General features: G+C 39.4%; 1 protein-coding gene across 6 annotated transcripts in view; it reads left to right on the forward strand.

Annotated features, from left to right (window-relative positions):
- Positions 1-214: 214 nt before the first annotated feature.
- Positions 215-18900, forward strand: part of nfia (nuclear factor I/A) — a 167930-nt gene continuing 149244 nt past the window's right edge. For all 6 annotated transcript variants that reach the window (XM_036553865.1, XM_036553873.1, XM_036553918.1 and 3 more), the window contains exon 1: positions 215-1918. In XM_036553865.1, coding sequence (XP_036409758.1) covers positions 1823-1918 — 96 coding nt within the window. In that variant the 5' untranslated portion in view covers positions 215-1822. The remainder of the gene's footprint in view (positions 1919-18900) is intronic.

Here is an 18900-nt window from a genome sequence, read left to right on the forward strand (position 1 = left end):
GTAAACTGTGTTTATAAAGTGACATTTTTTTTAAATTAGCCAAACCTAGTTTATTGTCATACATGCATTGTAAGGTAGTTGTTAATTGTTTATTTAATGTGGAATACTAATTGTTGAATTAATTGAACATGCAGGCACGCTGCAATAAATATTTTGTATAAATTATAATTTTTTATTTAAGTCATTACCTACAGACTAGCAAACAAGTGGTGTTTTTAGTTGTGCATTTATTGAAAGGGAATTAGCTAACAAGGTGCTTTCATTAAAAAGTGATTATGTTTGCTCACTTGGGCAAGAGCTTTGCAGGAGTTCTCTCCTCTCTAAGCCCTCTTTGCGAGGTTGAAGGTCTTCTGGGCATTCTGCCCCAGAGCGAGGGGTACCTGTGCGCCTCCGCTCCCCTCCCTCCAGCCTTTGCCGTATCTCTGCCTAAATCGAATTCCGCAGCCGCTGCCACAAAGGAAGAACTGTTTGATGGTCAGTCTCCCTCTCTTTCTCTCGCTGGGCTCAGGAACCTGAGCTGCCGAGACCTGCTCTCAGTGCCTGCGCTCAGGTGCTGCAAGCTGCAAGTGCAACTGGTCCTGTTCAGAAAAGTGTGAGGTGTGTGTTTTTCTAGTTACCCCCATAGATAATGTAATCAATTAATGTCATTACACTTCCAGTTTGTTGATTCAGAAAATTAATTTGCAGGATACCGGATATGGTTGTACTTTGATTCCTCTCAATAGGACCCACGTTAGTCTGCAAAAAAATGCCCTGTGAAAACTTACAGACGAGTACATTAATTATTATTCATTGCCGTATGGAATTAAAATAATTATTACCATTTTATGACTGACCTCTAACACTTTCAGCTAGTTTTAGTGTAGGAATGCGTTATGTAGAAGCATAACCGTAAAAGAAAACAAGTGTATCCTATTCAGAAGCATCTAAAGTAATTACACTTATTTAGGACTTCTAAAAAACAACCCTTTAAAAGCTTTGATCACTTACTTATCCATCATAAAATGAATAAAGATGAGCAGCGATCTGACAGCCCGTCCGCAGTAGCTTTTCAGTCCTTCCACAAATGAGTGTATTGTCCAAGAGTTGTCTCCATAAAAAATATTGCTCTATACATATATAGACATGATAATGAAAAATCATGAAAACAAGAAAAATCATCAACAGCTAAAACCGTCTACCTTCAGTGTTCAAGCCTTACACTTTATGATGTAGTGCATTCTATGTGAAAGAATTTAAGCCAATAGATACATGTTTTCTGGGAGAAGGAAAAGTGGGGGGAAAAAAGCCCAAAACAAAACATCGCATGATAGTCTTTAAGCAGTTCCATCTGTCCAGCAGAAATTTCAGGCTAATAGCCTGTGGCGCTGCAGTCCACTGCCCTCACTCCTCTACCTGACTCTGTCCTATTAAATCTCTCCACTCCTCCAAAAAAAGAACTGAAAGAAAAGAAGGAACTTGTGCAGACCCAAGTCAACCGGCCGGTGGTGGTGGTGGTGATGATGATGATGATGATGTTGATGATGATAATGAAGAACAAGCCCTAATTAAAGGAAGGAAAAAAAGCGACCTCAGGCACTCAGTGAAGTGGAAGAAAAAGGGCTCATCATTCTGTTTTTTTTAAGACAGCTCGCTCTGTGAGCAGATGACTGCCGCTCACCTTGCCACGGGGTCTGCGTGAGATTGGTTCATTGTCAAGGAGTTTTTTTTTTTTTTACCCATGATTCCATATGGTATGGAGCGGGCTACATGTTGCCCAACATGCCAGTGCAAATGTTTTCTCAATTAGGTGTCTTATCTCCGGTGAGTGCACTAGCATCAGATGAAGCTTGCTGACAGCGTAATGGCAGGCAAAACCTCGGAAGGCTCCATCAAATGGCAGCTCTGCTACGACATCTCGGCCAGGACGTGGTGGATGGTAAGTTGGCAGCAACCAAAGCTGATTTTTTTCTCCCTCTTTCTTTCCCTCTTTTTTTTCTAAAAACTTCCCTCCCTCTTCTTTCTCACACACAAAAAAAGACACAAAAACATCTCTGGCTTTTTTTGAAACTCCATTCTTCAACTTCACATTCACTAGATAATTGACTTGTGGATTGATTTTGTTTTGTTTTTCTCTACCCTTTGTTAATTTTACCATCCCCTCTTTCTGTCAGTCTTGTCATACTTGTCCTCTTTGTGTGTGTTTTTCCTGGGTCCTCATGTCCGTTCCGTTTGGTATTCCAGAAAAAAAAATATTGATGGGGTGAAGAAATAAGTTGGCTGTCTATACTTATACCTCCTCGTTGTTCTGTTTATTTTACTTTAGACTGAATTTAAAAGCAGAAACATCCGTTGGTGGGAAAAATTCTTTCATTCATGCTAAGGCGACAGTTCAGTTGTCAACTTCTATTAACTGATTCATTACTTTTCCCCAGAGCAGAGAGCGAAAATCACTTCTTGCCATACGTAGATAAATAAGTCTTCAGAGTCTTCTTAATTCAAATAGCTGAAGAAAGCCTCTAGGTTAAGAAGTTTTCACAGGGAGCAAAAAAAAGTCCCATTTCAATTCTTTCTGACCGCTTGTTTATACTGGGGAAAGTTTGCGTGGCGCTTCAAAGCTCATAGCCAAGACGAGAGTGCTGTGCGTTGCGCTGCGCTCCAGAGCTATGACACGGTGCGGCTGCAATTAAAGCGGACGGAGGGAAAAAAAAGCCAGAGCGTTCTCGGACGAGCCGGACTCAGCGCCGGGGCAGATTAACTTGCTTGTTGTGGTCAGCGAGGCCAGACAACCTTTGACATCCCTGTCGCCCCAACAGAGATGGGTAGAGGGAAAGTGGGAGAGGGAGAGAGAAGAAGGAAAAAAAAGTGGTTTGTAGCTTTTGCCGAAAGATGAGGAGGGGTAGATATGTACAATAGTCTATTGTGGCCGGCAGATACAAATGAGCCCGGTCGGGTCGGATGAAAGGGCTTTGGAACTCCAGTGTCCTGTTCATTAGGGGAGCGCTCGTTAGCCATGCATCATTATTGCTATTATCATTATTATTATCATCATTATAATAATAATAATTTTTTTGGAATGGTAATGGGAGTTGTGGTGGTGAGTGTTATTCTTTTCGCAAGCAGGTTTCATGCCAGCTTGAATAAAAGAAGATTGTTGTGTTGCTGGGAGACAATGGCAGTATTATTCCCCTGTAAGAGAACCGTGAACTTCAGAATGCCGCTGAGGTCCCCCCCTCTCCCACCCCTCTTTGCCTACACCAGTCCACCGCAACTACACCAGTCTCGCTCCACGCTTTGGTTTGGGAAACTGGTGAAGGGGAGAAGGAGAGACACAGCAGCCCTTTTCTGCCTGGGTGTACACTGGGGTTTTGTAAGGAAATTGCCTATAGATCTATTTCTTTGCTGTGGAGGGGTGTTAGAGTGAAAACGGAGTCATGGTTGCATAGCGATGTTTTTGTTTTTTGGTGGTGGGGGGTGGTGATGTGCGAGAATTCTTCCCTGTCGCTCTCCTGGGGGGCCATGGCTGAAGACGGGCAGAGTGGGAACGTACATCGGGGGACTGGCAGTCAGATTGCTCTGTTGATTTTTCTTATTCCTTTCATTTGTGTTTTTTCTATTGATGTACAGTGTGTGAAATGGTTTCCTAACTTGCAAAATTATGTTAAAATAGGCTTAGTGTAATAAGAAAAACTGTAATGGTTAACGTGCTCATTTTGTGAAACAAACCTAACCATAGTCAAATGGTCTAGCTCTGGATAAAAGATGTTTCAAGTAACCGTAAAAAGATTCAATGGTGTTGTTGAAAGCAGCATATATTTTCCCTCTTTTGCCTCTATAGCAGTGTTGAAAAGTACCGTAAGTACTAGCAAGCTTTTAACTTGCATTTACTGCATTGTTTAATTGTCGTAGTAATTGCCTAAAAGAGCAGACCTTTGATTAATAAATTGCTCAGTGATATGTCTGTTTTTTACTGTTTTATGCATATGCTTTGGAAAGTTAGTCCCTCTTCTCAGTCATATCTGAAAAACCTAAAGATGATTGAAGGTGAAACTGTTGGTTTGTTTAGATGTTATTCTTTTACTCAGATTTTCATGCTTCAGTTTATTTGCACTAGGATTTTCTGAATTAAGAACCTCATGGCTTTATTTACTTGAACACAGACAGTCAGGTAGTCAAATTAGAATGTTATTATAGGGTGTATGGCAGTGTTGTAATTGTTGTATCATGTAGGACAGAATTTGCATGTAAAAGTCCAGTAATGAGAGATATTTAGCCCCGTGTCCAAGATTGATCAGTTAAAATTAAGTTCTCATGTACTGTGATAATTGGTTTTCTGTGGGAAATAAAATAATTAAAACTTTTACAACTTTCATACTTTGTTTGAAATTCATAATTAGGTTTTAATATTACACTGACTGGTGGTACACCAGTAGAGGTATCATTGAAAAGATAAATACCGTGCATTATTTCATACTTTCTTACCACAAGCTAAAGGTGATAGCTTTTATGAAATGATTTTTATTCCCTTAAATTTCACTATAATTCAGTCACTAACAGCACTGTTACATCATCCCACCCGTAATTCATCATGCAGCTTTGTATATCAATAAATGTTCACTTTTTGAAATTCCTACCAGTGAACTAAACTAATAGATGCGAGAGTAAAATCTAATTCTTCCATATGTGAGTATCCAAACCAACATAATCAAACTACCTTACTATTTATATTACACTTATATTACACAGGTGAATAAGTTCTAATTATTCTGAATATTAAGGATGTAATGTGTTTCATTTTAAAGCAGGTCATTTTATCTAGTTTTTGAATTTAGAACAGGAGTGTAGGCGGCTTTGACTTCATTTCCATTGATGACATTCTGTTGTGCGCGCTCGTCCATTTTAATTAGTTGACAGTTGCTTTGATGAACCTAATCCCCCAATCTGCAATGTAATATCACTGAGTTTTTAATGGCAATGAAGGTTAAATTGGGCAATAGTGGAAAGAGGATTATATTCTCATTTTTAAAAAGAGGGACATAATAATTATTTCAAATGGGTAACTGGGACAGTTATTGTAATGTGCTGTTCAGTGAGAAGGGCAATTTATCCATTCTTTATGTTTCGTTGCCATGTTCTGTTCTGTCCTTGTTAATATTTAAAAATAAAGCTGAGCTTCAAATAATGGATTAATCTGTGTGAGTTAAGACAAATATGAGAATCCTGAACATATGTTGAACGCAGAAATATGTTCCAGCCTTTAAAGCAGTGTTTAAAGTTTGTGACCTCCTCCTTTGACAAATACTTCTTTTTAATTGTTGCAAACACAAATACACTGATAAATCTCACGGTACATTATTATCCTCAATGAAGTCCTAATCAGTGAGAATGCTTGTTGCTTTCATATCCTATGTCAGCAATTTTTTAAAAATAATTTGGCCCAAAGGACAATTCACCTACTTGGAAACTTCTTGAAAAAGGATCCCATTGCTAGTAACAAAGACTGTAACTTTAATTTGTATAAAACTGAGGAGAAGATTGCTGTCTACACTTTTAGGGAAAAAGGACTTATCAGGACAAAAGCATGCTAGTTCCTTATCACGTTGTCTTATGCAAAGAATGTTGTTACTGTTTATTACATTCGGCAGTGGTCTGATTCAGTCGTCTTTCACTTTGTCCTGCTTTGATATGGCGCAGTAGATAAGACTTATGGCATCAAGCACTGACCTGGAATTGTATTTATTTATAAAGATTTCTTGAGTTTCAAGACTCCCAGTCGAATTGGACATTGTAGCTGAGTTATTTTTACAGAGCTTTTCGTCCCTTCTTTTTTAACTTCGCCCTCCCCTCCCTTGACCTGTGGCAGGAGGGAATCAGAAGAGGCCGTTTATTGGGATGTTTCTGTATCTTTCATCCACTTGCTCTTCATTTCTTCCCCTTGCTAAAAACACAGACAGATGTGTTTTCTTTTAGTTAGTGATTTTTTTCTCATTTACATGGAAAAGAGTATTTTACAAAGCTTTTATTATTTTATAATAATGATGGAAACTGATCAAACCTAAACTTAATTGCAAATAATATTCTTGTAAACAATATTTTTAATAAAAATATAACTCTTTTAAGGAGGGTGGGTGAAGTTGCATAAAGATTTGGATGTAGTTCTAAATAATGACACAGTTTAAGGTTGTACAGCCTTATTCAGCCATGTAGTTAACCGTGTTCTGAAATTATGTATTAGTGCTAAACTTCAAATCAGTACTGTAACTACATATGGCCTATTTTATCATGTGTCACAATCCTCAGGTTCTAATTATAAAATGAAAATGTGTGCTCTGTGTGTTGTATTAAAATAGTTTATATCTGTTCAGTCATAACTGAAAAAGTAAAGTTATAAAACTGTATTGCAAAATCCCCATATTGATTCATTTTGTCAGCTTCATCTCACCATTCCTTTCTCTCAGTGCTCTTATGGTATGATGTTAACATATGGTGCCTGTCTTTGCGCTGTGGTTCTGAGTGCCTCTCTCCCTCTCTCTGCGTTGGGGTTGTGCGGTCCTTGCTGTGCTCCTGTTGTCTCTCGCTGTGCAGTGGGTGCAGTTCCTAACTGAGCGTGTCACAGATTTGTAAATCCTGCCTGCCTGTCTTGTTACTCTCGCCCTCGCAACTTCTGCCTCCATCCACACTGCCAGGGGCTCCCGGTTCCTGAAGCCTCCTCTAATCAAGCTTACAATATGCTCTTGTATGCAAATATATAGTATGACAATTTTTACTATTTTTTTAACACACCATTATGGAATCGGTCCTATATAGCTACCAAAAGCATGTGGTTAAAGATGGTCTGTAGGTGAACTTTCGGCTTCTCATTAAGAATAATGATATACTCTTGTTGACTTCATTGTTGCTCTTGCTGTACTTGTAATGTGTTCTTAGATTTTTCCTACTTGTAATTAGAGAGGTGAATTTTTGGACTGGCTAAATGCCATTTTTTTAAATAGTGAAACAGTTTTTTCTATTGTAGTAATTCTATTATCCATATATTTACATATGCACATATTACTATTTCTATTTACATATTTTGTCTGATTTCATTATTGTACAAAGAGAAAATGATCAGCTTAATCTTTTTCTTCATATGTTATCTTTTTCAGAGGTTATGACACAGCATAGATGAATGTGATAAATGTATGTATAAATGCATGCAGGCTTTGTTTTTAAATTAGCGACTGCAATTAACCCTGATTGTTCTCCTGAGGTGTTTCAGCTCGGGGGGTGACGGAGGTCCGGAGCGGCGGGGCAGTCAACCCACCAGTGCGTTAATGCGCTGCGCTGATGCGATATTCCACCACCTGAGGGGTTAATGTGATTTCATCTTCTGTACAAGCACTGGCTCTATAATCCACTTGTCAGTGAGCAGACCCCCCCACAAGGCAAGAGGAAGTCTGTGTGTGTGTGTGTGTGTGTGTGTATGTGAGCATAGGATAGAGAGAGGTGGGTGTGGGGCATATTATAATTACACCACAGCTAAGTCTACAAGGGCTGGTCACTGCTGACAGCATAGATATCTGCTCTCAAATCATGTCAAAAGACTGTTATATGGCTACTATTAAATCAAACCTTACACTGTATCTAATTTGCTCTGAGCCCCCTAATAATGTTTTACTAAAAGGACATAAAACAATGCATCAATGTCCCATATACTTTTCATTTGCCAAATAAGGAGGGGGGGGGGTTATCATCATACGTGGTGATAATGAATTCTAATCATGAGACCAGTCTGTGGTCTTTAACATTAATTCAACTCTATCATTGTTGCTTAGGGCTTGGAATGAACAGCCAGCAATTCAGAAAAGTGGCAACTGAGGAAAAAACATGGACTGTTAAATGGTCATTTTGTGAGCAGATGTCCACCACAATACTTGCTGATTGTAATGATCTAACTGCAGTTGTTGGTTGCAGATTGAAATTTTTAACACCTGGGGGCAGTTTGAGGGTTGGAACCCATATATTGAATAGTCACCTCTTAAACTGAGAGCGTTCATTGTGATCAGGTATGCAGTTAATTGGAAAGATTCTTGCATTCGCTCCCATACGTAGCTGCTATCAGGGCCTCTCAGCCTCTGCCTCTTGATGCTGTGAGGCACCAGCCACTGGACCCAGAGTCAGCTGATAGTGCGAGGCCTCCACACACCTGGTCACAGGCACACTGTAGGGTGCTTGCAGCAGGAACAGACCTCTGCTGTGCTGTAGGTAATGCAATAATGTGCCTCACAGCCTTAGCAGTACATACACAAAGGCACACTACACTGGGATTTTGTGGTGAACAATGCTTAAGGTGTGCAGAAATCATGTGAAGTGGGACTCCACTCGGAAGTGGATTGATCAGGTCAGACATTTCCAAAACTTTCACAGAGTCTGTGATTTTGTACAGGAAGATCATTATTAGTGTGTATATTATGGGGAACTTTATATTCTTTGTATACTAGAAATCCTTGAGGACCTAAAAAGTCCATTTACAATACTCATTATCATATTTATATATAAATGTCATATTTATCATATATATCAAATATATCTTTTCTATGTTATTTATCATATTTGTATTTTTTTCTGAGCATAAATTTAAGGAGCAAAAAGAACAGATTAAATGTCAATTTCTTGAAAAAGCACATTTTGCAATATTTTATCCACATTAGCCTTGGCACAGCTCTCCTCCATATTGCCAAAGAAGGAAAGTAATGAAAGAACTGCATACTGAGAAATATTGTTTCTCTTAATCTGCACTGTCATATGTGTGTACTTGCTCTGTTGGTTTTAATAGCAATTGACCTAAACGGTTGAGCTGAAGGATCCTATATATTTTTTTATTAGATCAGAGTTAAAGAATGTTAGAAGAAAATCATTTTCCTTCCAGGGATGGATCATTTTATTTAATTGATCAATGTATCTGACTTCAGGTCACAGGTCACAGGTGCATACAGTGAATTTTCCCATGTGGCTTGTTTTGGGAAAGGAATGGGATTGAGGACCCCAGTTTTAGTCTTTAGTGTGGTCCCTTGCTGAAAAACAGAACAATCATACCATAGATATGTGTGGAAGTATCATTTTTAAGATGGTGAACTTTTTTCTCAGTACAGCCCTTTCAGTATTTAGGTTTTGGTTTTATATTTCAAGCTTGAGAAGATGAAATGCAGTGTTTACACGTGAAACCATTCACAAATATCACAGTTCAAATATGCTTCTGTGTGATTTAATGCCTGCGTGTTGAGCTGTTTTCTCAATGTCTGTTACAGTGCGTGGTGTAGGTTTGAGCTGCGAGTGTCATGTTGTGTGGAAGATGTTTCTAATTTTAACTCCGTCGTGGACCAGGGAGAGATGATTAGAGAGGAGGAAATTGGAGGATTAAAATTGTCTGCTTGAACTTCCTGAGCGCTGCATGCTCTCTCTCTCTCTCTTCCCTCTGCCCGTTAACTTACACCCTCGGCCTTCCAGCCTGGGAGACTGCTCTCTCTCCCCGACTCTGTGTGTGCACTGCGTGTGTCCTGTGAGTGCCCAGTGTGGGCTCACAGTGCGCGTCAATCTGTTAGTGTGTCCTGCATTACCAGCCTGGGAAGCATCACTGCTCTCATGGGGACAAGGGAATTAATTTGTCACACAATGGAACCTGAACACTATCATCCTTGGACATGGCAAACTACGAAAATGTAATTCAGATTAAACTTGCCGAATCCAAAAACATGATTTTAGATAGCGGCTCAGCATTATTGGTAATTGCTGAATTGGCCATTGCCAATGGTTAATCCTGACATGGGATTTAAATTGGTCTTTACTGTGCTCTTTAAGTAAACCAATATTTTCCAAAATGAAAACATACATGACGATCAGAGTGATTACACCACCCTACATGTTGTATCTATATTTTTGAAAAAAATATATTTAATCAATTACAATTATCTTGGTGAAAGTCATCAGATGAAAAAAACGTGTTTTGGGCGACTGTGTGTGTTTTCGAATGTAGGAGAGTGTTAGGAGAGTCCGACTGTAGGAAAGTCCAACTCCAGAAAGTTTATACTAAGAGAACATGACCAAGGCGAGGAATCTTAATGTTGTAGGCATTTTTGTAGAAGTTTTTTTCTGGCAGATTTTGTTCTTGAGCCAGCTACTTCCAGGGTTTTCTATTTCAATTTCACTGTGGGACATTCAGAGTGACTTTAGGAAAAGGCTGTAATATCCGTTCATATGTTCAGTGTCTTAGGAAGAAAACCGTGCCTGAGGGCGTGTTCAGTTCTGCTTCTTTTGTGTTTCGCATCTCAAGAGAAGGAGATTCGGGGGACCAGCAGCCCCTTTTCCCTCAGCCCTGCCTTACGCTGTCTTTTGTTATGTTTTGATTTAGCATATTTATATCTGTATATTCTACTCTTGAGCTATTTAAACGTTTAATGAAAAACAAGAGTGATTTATGAAGCATTCCATGAATCTTGATGAATTTGAAAGTCACTCTCCTGGGAAGCCTTCACTTGGCGTATGGTTGTTTTGTTGGCTTGTGAACAAGGGAGAATCAGCTCAGGATCAGCCTGCGTGTGAAAATAGATGGAAGGTACTGAGGAAGATGGAATTTGGAATTTGTCCAGACAATTTGAAAGCAAACTTTAGGACACTATTTTATGTATTTGCTTGCTTTGTTGTTTCCTTTGAATTAGCAAGTACTCTTCTGGTTTCTCATTTTTTTCAGTTGATTGCCAACATGAGGACCATACTGTGAGAATAGATAATTTTACAAACTACACAATATTACACTTGACCTTCTTATGAATCATCTGCCCAATTTTTGTTTTTCTGGAATGGAGGGGACCTCTTATTTGTTTTTAAGACACATACATTATTACACAAAGTAACCCTTTAAAAATGATTTGAAAGTATTGATGACCCACATAGCTGATTAAATTATTATAAATTATAACCTATAGTCATCATTGTCTTCCAAAAGCTCTACTATAGAAAAATCTACACAAGTCTACATGGGTTTAATGCTGTGGTACTGAGGAATGATCATAGTACAGTATGTTTGTGTGCAGTAAAAATGTCAAACACGCAACCGATTTTTTAGTTTTGAGCAATTCTTTCAGACTAAACCTTTTCACCATTTTGTTTTCAATGCTTATTGTACAAATTAGACTAGTACAGATGAAGTGCATGCTTCAAAATTATAATTGGGATGCTGACACGAGCCATAATGCTCAGTGAGACATAAAAGTAAATTATCATTATTTTGCTAAGCTTTAAATGCTCCTGTGCACATTTGATTATTTTATTATTTGCATGTTTAATTTACTGTTATTGTTGTTGCTGTTGTGTTATTTTTATTGCAGATAGACATTATCCGTAATAGCACACGTGCTACTCTTAATTTCGAATAATGCTATATGACATTGAACCAGGAAATCAAACCAGTCTCTCTAGTCTCTGTAATTTATCAGAAATAACACACAATAAATATTTCCCCATTGGTAGAATTAAATTCAGTTACAGTATATCTGTGTTTTCTTGTGGCATTTACATGGCCAATGATATTATGAGACAAATTTCTTCACTGGCCTACTTTTTATATAAAGCCATAGTCTTTGTATTGGAACTGTAATCACACATACAGCGTAAATGTAGTTCACCAAAGCTTTAAAAAAAAAATCAATGTCTGAAAAATTTAAGTGTGGATCTGTGATTCTATACAAAGTACATTTGTTGGACCTTTCGCTGAACAAACCGATCTGTCAGATTCTATATGTATATATCTATATGCTTTCTGTGAACACATATGTTTATTAATAGTAAAGGTGAAAAAATCAACAGCCTGCAAAAAAGCCCCCTGCTGTTTTCATATAATTAAATAAAAATGAATCAAATTAAAGGTAATTACTTACAGGACAGAGACACAGAAACAACTCGCCACTGCCTAGTACCTTGCACTATAGATGAACCCAGTCAGTATCCCAGTCCCTTCATTATTCTTTTTTTTTTTTTTTAAATCAGTCTCCCAGGTATATGGTATTCTTGGCTTGTGAACAAGGGAGAATCAGCTCAGGATCAGCCTGCATGTGAAAATAGATGGAGGGTACTAAGGAAGATGGAATCCAAACTTTTTGTCACTTTATTGGGAACTTTTCCTGAAATCGCAAGTGCTTAACTTTTTCAGATTTTCTTTTCATTGCCAGCATCCAGAGTATAATGTTAAATTTTGCTGTACGAAATTAGACTTGACCTACTTATGAATGAAACTGGTAACCCATAATGGTAATACCTTTTTTAAATGTGCAAAATACTAGATGAATATTATTATGTACCTAACCCATAAAAGATATACATATAAAACATAAATTATAGAAGTTTTAGACCCATTTTAGACCCTTACATTTGTTTCTTTTCTTTAAACCAAAACGATATTATTTTAATTGCATATTTTGTCACTCATTGTAGAAATATAAATAGCAGAGGTAAAGCACTGGTGAGCCCACACCAGCTACAACAAAAACATCATTATTTTTCCTAAATTTAATTGTTCGCATACATGCATATTATTATTATTATTATTTATAGTATTGTGTTCAGACACTCCCTAATAACAACTTCGACCTCTATTGTAATGAATTTTTAAACATGCAAATTTGAACCCTATACCCATATGTTCTACTTATGTAGTTCTATACTGCATGCTCTTCTGTGCTACCTACTGCATGTATCGGTTTCATTGTTTCATTACTGTGGATCACAGTACATTGAGATTTTTGAGAAACAATTATTTGAGTGTTTTCTAGGAAAACTATAGATGAGCCTTTGTATTTCAGGTACTTTATTTTGTAGCTTTTGAAAATCCTGTCCCATACCTGTTAGGTTATGTTTTATAATTCCATGATAGATTTCATATTCAAGCTAGAAACCAAAGTATCACCTTTTTGACTGCCTGACAAAACAGAATGTTTTTAAAATTCAAGATAAAACAGTATAACTGTTTTTAAATCAAGTAATATGTTGTGTATTTCTCAAAGCCTTTGTGGTGGGTTTACAATCCTCTCCCAGACATCACTCCCACAAAGTTAAAATGCTCTGTTATGACAACGTGGAGCAGTAGGTGGCAGCAGTGTGCACTTCCTCTTTTTTTCCAAAATGAGGAATTATCAAAAATCACATGTTTTTCACAATGTGTGTGTTTAATTTCAGGCAATTATAGCTGGTCCAAAGATAGTTTGAAAAAAAAGTGCTGAGAAGAGGAAGAACAAAAAATGCTATAACAAGTTTTATCAGGAGTTAAGCAGAATTTATCAAATTCCCATGCAGACGCTGGGACATACAGATTAGGTTACTTTTTAAAGTTACTTTTTATGCTTATTAAATTATTGACTAGTTAAATTGTAGCTAAAGATTACATCTGAGTCATTCCATTTTCACCATGTCAATGGTGATTATAATCGGAATTGTGCAAGATATTAAAAGGGTTCATTTAGTAGCAAGTGTTAGGTATTTTTTTTCCTTTCTGACTATAGGTGATTGGAGATATTACTGTGGGTTGCTGTTTATTTCACATTTGTTTCTATAGAATGGTAGAATGACTCTGCACTGATACATTGTATGAGTGTATTAGGGCTGGTGTGGCAAAGCTTGTGTTGTTTATAAAGACCAGGTGTCAGGTGCCACAAGACATTATTTGTGTAAAGCTTGCCAAGTGACCTGCTTTGTGACACCTCTCTCCTGACCACAGTCAAACTGCTGCTGGTGTCAGAAATGGGTGGGAGGGAAGAAATACACAGGACACAGGGTGGCACATAAATGAATATTAATCATTAGCTTTTTATTTAATTTGTAAAAATTAGATATTTATTGGATTATAATTGTATCTGTAAATCTCTCAAAGCTGTTGTCAACCCTGAATCCATCACTGTAGATAGGAGCAGGAAGCAATCAGTTTAGTGCAAGGGCTCTCTGTTTTCATCTCTTCCCATCTTGTTTCTTTTTCTTTCTCTCTGTCTTCTCTGTATTTTACTTTCATCTTCTTTCCTCTCCCATACTCCTCCTATCCCTCTATCTTCTCTCTTTTCCTCTCTCCTGCTCTCTTACTCACTCTGTCTCTCTCCCCCTGTCCTTTCCTGTCTAAGCCACACTCTTTCTGCTGTGGAATGAAGGGATCAATTGTGTGGAAGAGATGCGTGTGAAATCCCTGCTGTCTAGGGGGGTTAGGGGTCGCTATGTGAGAAAAAGGACCCCTTTCTATTCCTGGCATGGCTCTGTATGGAAGGCCAGTCTCTGTAGGGTACCCCCCTCCCTTCTCTCTCTGTCCCTATCTCTCTCTTTCTCTCTCTCAATCTCTTCCCCTAGAGGACTATGGCTGCCGGCCAAGACAGCTGGTTCTTTGGGCCTGTCTGGTGCTGGTTTCTGCTGTCCGATGTGTGGATGTGGGGAGCTTCTCTTTTTCAGGGACAATGAGAGCGAAGATGCTCCCTCATCATCGCCATAAACCCAGGCCACCCCTGTGCAAGTGAAAGATTTTCCTTTTTTCCCAGTATTACTGTCGGGTAACCTATGCATTCATAGTTAATAAATGAAAAAAGTCCAGAGTAACTAAGTCAATGACAGATGAATGAAGTCAACTTATTCATACAATAGCAGCAAATCATGCCCTAGATTACATTTTGATTTCCATCCCAGTTTTTCATGTTGTGTGCTTTTCTGGCCTCCATGTTTTGCATTCAGGATTGCTCTTTCACGTACTCATTTCTTAGGGTAGCACACTTTTTTATCAGTAGTGCATACTGAAGTGGACTATGGAGTGGTCAAGTACTCTATGCTAAACTAGTGATGCATTTCTGACATTTAAATTTTCTCACAACAAAGCAGATGTGTTGAGTATTTCCACTAATGGCCACCGAGCAGGGTTGCTTGGGAAAGCATGTCTCTGTCATTAGTGTCGCTTTCACTGGACACACAGGCTCTGCTACTCACTGGCTGAAAGCCGTAAACCTGAGGAGCACAGCACTAAACAAAGTGAGGGTTGTTTTTCGCTTGCCCATGGCTCAGTGCCACTCGAGGCAGAATATCAAACAGTCATGGACACCAGCTCTTACACATGCTTTCTTCTTCTTCACTCTTTGGTTCCGGTCTGATTTGTTGTCTTTATGTTTCCTTTTTTTTTTGAACATTCAGCAGTCTTTGTTTGCTTGTGAAGTTTTCTTTAAGTATTATGTAACCTCTGGAGACATAACTGCCTTTACTAACAATTATTTATTTTTAAATTTTGATAGGGTTTTTTGTGTGTATGCGTGTGCATGTTGTGTTCTTAGGAAGATTTTTTTTTTCCTTAAGAATCCTAGACAAACGTGAAACATATTCCAAAAACACCATCTGGTATTTGGAGAGTGTGTTTGAGTGCTTGTCAGTGTGTGTGTGTGTGTGTTTGTGTGTGTGTGCGTGTGTTTGTGTGTGTCTGTGTGTATGTGTGAGCGAGCATAGCGAGTGGGGAAACGTGAGAAGTGATCCTCTTCTCTCCATAGCTCTCCTCTTGGTCCCCAGCCATCCGCCACTTTGCTGCCAAGAAAAGGTGTCAGTCGCCAGTAGAAGGGAGGTAGGGGGGTATTGGGGGCGAGGAGAGTGAGAGAGAATGTGTGTGTATGTGTGTGTTTGTGTTTGGGGGTGTGTGAGAGCTGGCTGGTAGAACTGGATATTGGCCAGTCCTGTTAAGTCTTCCAGTCTACTAAAGAATACCTCCTTTCGCCATCTCTTCTCTTTCCACATGGTGTGAAATACTCCCTGTACCAACGTCCAATAATAACCACCAGCCATTCTGTGAACTTTCAAGCCAGGTGGTGTGACCTATTGAATCATACCTATCATAGGATTTGTTTCTCTGGTTTTATCTATCAAGTGCACTTTCTTCAGACCTGTGAAAATGCAATGGGTATCCATAGCTGATGTACTATCTCAATCATCCTTTTGTTAGAATCATGCTTGTTCTCCTGCATAATTGACATGCATAGCAAAATGTTTGTGTCACTGTTGTTTGGACACAGAAAATTCCAATCATCTTTTCAGATATGCGTTTGTGTATGTCTCTCAGTATACCATATTTCTGTCATTTATCGTGAAGTTTGTAATATCATGTGTTGTTTCAGAAACACCCCCTCCCCCAAAGCCACCACAGCAAATGACATTTGAAAGGGGTAATCTGTTTGGCCCCTCCTGGATTTCATACATAAAGACATGAAATACGAACTGCATCTGTGGGGCACACAGTTGGTTAATCTGATGGTAACCAGTTTTTGTGAATGCATGCATACGTGTTTGAGTTTGTGCATGTGTGGATGAGTCTGTGAGAGATAGGTCTGAAGACAAAAGCTGTGAAACAGTTTGAGGTTGATGGATTTTTATATCCTCTTAAGATGATTTGGTGTTGTCGGTGTTACAGATCTTTTAAAGCTGTTTCCTTGTTGCTATGTTAGATTTAACAATGCATTATTTATTATTTTAGGACCTCTGAATCTAAAAGTAGACATATGACTAATGGCCAAAGACACATACACACACACACGCACACACACACACACACACACACACACACACACAACAATTAAGCAGATGAGTTGATCATTCCAGCAAATAAAATCAAGATTGCCACTTTGTTCATTAAAATGGACCGATTGGATTAGGTGAGATTATCCGGGGAGCGATTAGAGAGGGGAGGCAGCGATACACTTTGTCAGGACAGCAGGGTGGGACAAGTAGAGGACAGTGGGGGTGTTGAGGGGGAGACAGATGTCAACATCACAAAAATCAGATTAGAATAGGAGGAAAGCACCACTGTAATTACTCCTGCAACACCCTGCTTATCATATATGATAATAGGGAATCAGCCTGGTTTCCTGAGGTCACTGAGGTGTCATGGACCAACCCTGTCATGCACCAGTTACAGCCTGATTTGTGGCCTTCTTTAACCATTGAAAAAGACAAAAAAGCATTAAATTTTCTTATGGCCGCAATGTAGGAAGTATATAACGTAGGTAGCAGTTTTATGTGATATAAATGACCACTGTGTGTATTCATGAGACCGTGCTCAGTGTTATTTGTCTGTATTTAATTTCCAAGTAAATGTCACACAAATTATTAAGAATTTCAGGTGGAAATGACCTTTTACTTCATACATAGGTGTACTGTGCAGGAAATGTATTTTCTGAAATTGGCCATCTCATGTAAAACAACAACATAGCTTTCACAGCTGGTGCAGGAAACTTTCTAACCACTAACTATAAACTGCAGCCAGGCCCAGGCATGGCTCCAGTCTACAGTGAGAGGGGAACCCCTGTCTCAGGACACCGTTCTTGCAGAGTGATCAAACTTCACAATTAGTCCATTTCATCCATGGGCAGTCAGCTGAAAAGAAACAAGTGACGCTGAGCTACGCCGAAGGATATCTACACCCACACAGAGCAGTGTGTTGCAGTAAAGGATGTGTAATGTGAATGTCAAGCCCCTTCTTTTCACTGTTTTACCTTTCAGCGCCATTTTGTTCAGTAATACCCCCCCCCCCCAGCATATCTAATTAAGGTGATTCAGAGCAGTGCCTGGATTGGAAGAAGACCCCATTACTTATGGCTGTCCAGCCAAGGCCCCCAGTGACCCTCCCAAGCCTGTCGCCATGTTACACATGCTTCCAACAGGGGGAGCCAGTGACTCTTGACCCCTGGGAGGGGAAGCAGCTGGCGGGGGCATTTTGAGGGGCTTGTGTCTCCTCTTCATACAAAGACGGAAAGTTCTTTTAGGGTGTCCATGTCATTTTTTATTTCTGTTTAGAGGGGAAAAATTACAAGGGCTCATAGTGTTTGAAATCAAGATTTATTAAGAGGAAGAGATGACTTAAGCCTGAATGATTGAACATCTATGAATACATGTAGACCTAACAGGATAAGTGGCTGAAAAACAGTGTCACCATAAGCTAGCAGTTTTAGGATAGATTACTATTTCTAGAGTTGAATTAATTTTGCATACCTTGTGTGAAGATTTAACCTATGTGGTGTATCTTGCTTTATGGCAATGTGATAATCTCAGACAGGTGCAGGGAACCTGCACAGGTGTTTTGGTAGGGTGTGTGAAAACAAACTGAAATAAGAGACTGTGTTAGGGAGTTGGATGAAGGAGCATTTACTGTAAGGGATACAGAGAGAGCGATAGTTCAGTGGCCTCTCTCTCTCTGAGGCAGATTAAGCAGAGAGCCAGCTGCAGCCAGGGGACAGGCAGCCACAGGCCTCTCCAAGGTGACCTCTGGTAAAGCTGGCGTCACATCTGTAGCCCTGACACATCCAGGAGCCCGGGCCCCCTCTCAGGCTGTGGCTGCTGGCAGGGAGGCCTAGCAGGGGGCCGGCTGCCTTCCTGCTGCTTGGCATGGAGGCAGTCTGGATAAGGGCAGAGGGGAGGAAATAGAATGTGTGGGAGTATCAAATACTGGAGGAGAAAGTAGGGAGGGGTGTAATTGAGTTGTAGAACTTGATAGGGTGGTGAGACAGCAGGGGGTGATAGAGAGCATAGATGGGGTATGGCGGTAGCTATAAAATGATGGGAATGTGGAGGTAGTAAATGAACAACTAACCAGTCAGTTTTTCTCTCTGTCTCTGTTTCCTTTTTTGCTGAATTTTTCCTTATTTTTGTATGGTATGAGGAAAAGGACAGTAACATATCCATTTTGTGGTGGGAGGGGTGACGATGGGGGGGCTGGTGGGGGCTGCCATCTGTCCAGAGGAGCAAGGTGACCCAGTGGGCTGGCAGACAGGGGAGGCAGGTGTCCACACATAACAACAGCATGTGCTGACTGTTCAGGGTTCTGTACACAAGACTGGGGGCTTTAACAGTCAACTGCCTCTCATCGAAAAGGCTAAGACGTGGAACTGCTTTCAA

This window comes from Megalops cyprinoides, chromosome 2 (genome assembly GCF_013368585.1).
Source record: "Megalops cyprinoides isolate fMegCyp1 chromosome 2, fMegCyp1.pri, whole genome shotgun sequence".
Lineage (NCBI taxonomy): Eukaryota > Metazoa > Chordata > Actinopteri > Elopiformes > Megalopidae > Megalops > Megalops cyprinoides.